This window comes from Arachis hypogaea, chromosome 10, assembly GCF_003086295.3.
Source record: "Arachis hypogaea cultivar Tifrunner chromosome 10, arahy.Tifrunner.gnm2.J5K5, whole genome shotgun sequence".
Lineage (NCBI taxonomy): Eukaryota > Viridiplantae > Streptophyta > Magnoliopsida > Fabales > Fabaceae > Arachis > Arachis hypogaea.
The window spans coordinates 103418069-103422017 of NC_092045.1; the positions used below are offsets into that span (position 1 = coordinate 103418069).

Sequence of the window (3949 nt, forward strand, 5' to 3'; positions counted from 1 at the left end):
ATAAATTAAACTAACAATTCTAATTAATATTACCATACAATCTAAAATATTTATTCACATTAATCACAAATTCTAAATTAAACTTTATTAATTTAATTTAAACATTGTTCAATTAAATTGGTATGCCACTAACACTAAACAAAATTTAGCAAATATTCTAATATATGAAATATTATCAGTAAAATTCACCTATTGCCATTCTACTCTAACAAATACAATAAACAAACTAACTACACCCATAGATTATTATTATTACTAGTTTTAAGACCCGTGCCAGGCACGGGGACATAAAAGCAACGGCCTCTAAGCATAAATAAAGAAATCACGTTGTAGCAATATTCAACAATAGCATATTCGCAAGCAGTAACTACAGTCCTAAGGAGACAAAATGCAAACAACACCTTGCAAATATGACCAAAGAGCCAAACAACAAACATAGCATTCAAGGCGGAATGGATTATGGTAAGTTGACAAAAACCTCTCTGTAGACAACATTAATAGTATGATTTGAGACTATGCCATTAGAGCTAACAACTAATATCTTTAGACCAGAATAACTGTTGACCCGAGAGAGTGCAACATAAAGCTGACCATGAGTGAAAATAGGTCTTGGAAGATACACACCAACAGTTGACAGTGTTTGTCACTGGGACTTGTTTATGGTCATTGCAAAGCAAAGCATAATCGGAAACTGTCTCCGGGTAAACCTGATCGGTAATGTTTCATTATTAGGGACCATATTCATCTTGGGAATAAAGACAACTTCATCAATATTATGACCTGCTAATATGACGCACTCAATGACATGATCACCAAGTCGCCTAACTCACATTCGCGTACCATGGCATAGTCCATTAGATTGGTCAATATTGCGAATAAGCATGACAAGAACACCAATTTTAAGAACTAACCTGTGTTGAGGAATTCTAGAACAATTCAACGCATTCAACGACTATGTACTCATTGTGTATAATTCAGATTCTAAGTGACCATCTTCATTAAGCAGCGTGTCAGAGCTCAGGTAAACCTTTTCATTGCTAGGGATTAAAGACATCACATGATTATTAACTTCAGTCATAACATCAAGTGTTGGTGGCAATATACTCATGTCCTTAAAATAATCCACACTAGAAGTACGGAGTAAAATGTTAGGATAAACAAACAACACCAAATCGTGGAGAACCGGAGACTCAATATCCAATAGCAAGCTGTCTGGTATTCTAATCACTGATTCGCCATCACTACTGTCTCTGAATAACCCGTCACCTATTTGAAGCAGCCAGTCAACAAATTCCTCTAATTGTACATTGTGGATATCTTGTGGACCACAACCCAGCCTCATGTTTTTCGTCAATTACAACACCTGCAAGATTGCCACAGGTACGAAGCATTAATACATGCATGAACAATCTCCTCCCGGGAACCACGAGGAATCACAGGTAATATCTGACGAAAATCACCTCCCAAAACAACAACTTTTTCCACCAAACGGAGCATCGAGATTATATCCATGATCAAAATGAAGAACATCCCTAAGGCACTTGTCGAGCACTTCAAAGCAAAATTTGTTTAACATAAGTGCCTCGTCCCATATAATTAATTTTGCAGATGAAATAAGATATGGGAAAGGTGTGCCTTGCCTTATATTACAAATGGAATCTTGGTTAACACTGAGTGGAACCTTAAAGCGTGAATGAGTAGTTCGCCCATTAGGCAACAATAACGTTGCAATGCCACTGGATGCCACGTTTAGAACAATATGACATTTCAACCTTATTGAAACGAAAAGTGCATTCCATAGAAAAGTCTTCCTAGTTCCATCATATCTATAAACAAAGAAAAAATCACCTATGCCATGATTGACTGCATTGAATATTGTGTCGTACGCGACACGCTGATCTCGATTCAAGCGGTAAACTAAATCGACAGAAATACTTGCCAACTCAGTCTTATTGAAATTAAGCTCATCAAAGAAGATTATGTTGGGAGGTTCAATGGAATCCACCAAATTCGGAAATGACATGTCAGTAAATTCTTTAAGTGTCCCACCATTTGGCTGCAACAATTTTTCAATTTCGGCAAGAGTAGTGGACTTATTCTCGTCAGCAGAATGCTCGAATCCTAAACCCATAATAGAAGAGGTTAACATCACAAACTACTTCGCCATAATGCTAAAGAACAAATCCATAAAAGACAGCAGTATAATGAAAAAAGAAAAGGGCAGTTTTTAAATAGCTAGACGTGAATTTGGCGAAATAGCAAAATAATTGTGCCAAAAAATGCAAACTTCACCTAAATTATGTGTTCTATCAAACATCGTGTCATCTGCACAATGTTGCCAACATTGTTCCCAGACCATGTCTGGCGGACCATGTTATTTGACATCAAAAGCATTGCAAACAACCTTCCGATATAATTTGGTGAAGCCCATGAACTGACTTCATTAATTGCATCAATAAATTCCCTGTTATCTTGTAATAGCCCGAGAGCATAACATTCTTCTTTGAATGTGTCGTGCACAACGCCACCAATAGAATGAATATCAGCAAATCTCTGGCACCCTTTTTGAGAGTTCAATAACAAACAAAGATAGTACTCCTCTCCATGCGAGTGAGGAATATGTGTGAGATGACCAATCACATGCCCTTGCTTCTGCGGCTTCCAAATATGCCCCTGCTTATCCCAAACAAAATACGACGGCATCTCTGCATAGGTAAGGGTATGGGAAGCATCAAAATCCTTGTTAGCCTTCAACCATCCAATAAACATACTATCCTTTGAGACCGCAGTCTTAATTACATTTTCAATAAGCTGATGATCTTCATACAAAACATTCTGTTCATTCGGCAAGTGGAATGGAAAGCGTATAACGTTAGGGTTATTGAACTGAATATAAAATCTGAATAGACTCCAAGATGCCTCGCAGGCAGATATATATCGGCAATCATAGTAATTTTGGATTTCATCTACAGTGACAACTAAATCATCTAAATCATGTGACATCGGAAAAATCAAGCTGTGACACAGTCATTACCTTTATGCACATACTTAAACAAATAATTTATAGCTGACGTCTGGCAAGTGTACTCAATATTTATGTGACAACCATACTTAAGAAGCAACGTTGCATTATAGGGAACAATGAACCGATTATCAACGTCAACATTTTTCTTGCTCGTTTGTACGGCCATTATCCAAATGCTTATACTTTGGGAAACCTGCACTGTCTATGGTTGTTTTCTCACGGAAGGCCATCAGATAGAGCTTGGAACACTTTTCGTTAACCATACATGGGCTGCTCGTATTTAAAACCCCACAGGGTCCATGAACCTTAAAACTTCTGGACTAATCTGTGTAGCTTAGGTTGCATGTGTTCGTCAGGTATCTCAACTGAGATATGATGGTCAATATCATCGGAGGATCGAGGTTTCTCATTTGGCTGAATAAACAATAAAATATGACAGTGGGAAAGGCCAAACTTCTGGAATTCAGCTGTGTAGACAACTAAATCAAAGGATGGGAAAAAAGAATACAATGTGTTAGGAGACAAATAACAAATGATAAAAAAAAAGACTAATCTGCTAGTGTGAACTTGAAAGAGACTCAATGAAGAATGGTTACTTGCTTTTGGCTTTCCAAATATAGACCCATTCTTTAAGTCTTTTAGTAATTCATCTAACTTGATCTTAAACACTCTAGATATGATATCCGGCCTGTCACTTGGCTTTAATGAATATTTGGAAACACATTCTTTAACCTCATTTCACTCTGGGTTACATGTGATAGTAATAAAATAGCTAAGATAACTGGCATACCTGCATATAGCAAATACATCTTTGCAATTGTTATACATGTATTGGGGACCACCGACAAAGGACGACGACAGGATAACTCGTTTGCCAGTTCTAGTAGCTCGTGTTTCCCCATGAATTAGGCACTCATAAAGCCC

General features: G+C 37.2%; 1 protein-coding gene across 1 annotated transcript; it reads right to left on the reverse strand.

Moving 5' to 3' along the window:
• Nucleotides 1–1456: 1456 nt before the first annotated feature.
• LOC140175733 (uncharacterized) lies at nt 1457–2131 on the reverse strand. The gene has a single exon (XM_072204279.1). It carries the CDS (start codon nt 2129–2131, stop codon nt 1457–1459), a length of 675 nt encoding a protein of 224 aa, XP_072060380.1.
• Nucleotides 2132–3949: the final 1818 nt, after the last annotated feature.

Coding starts and splice junctions, on each gene's coding strand:
- LOC140175733 (XM_072204279.1), bottom strand. CDS start 2,131: ATGGGTTTAGGATTCGAGCATTCTGCTGACGAGAATAAGTCCACTACT.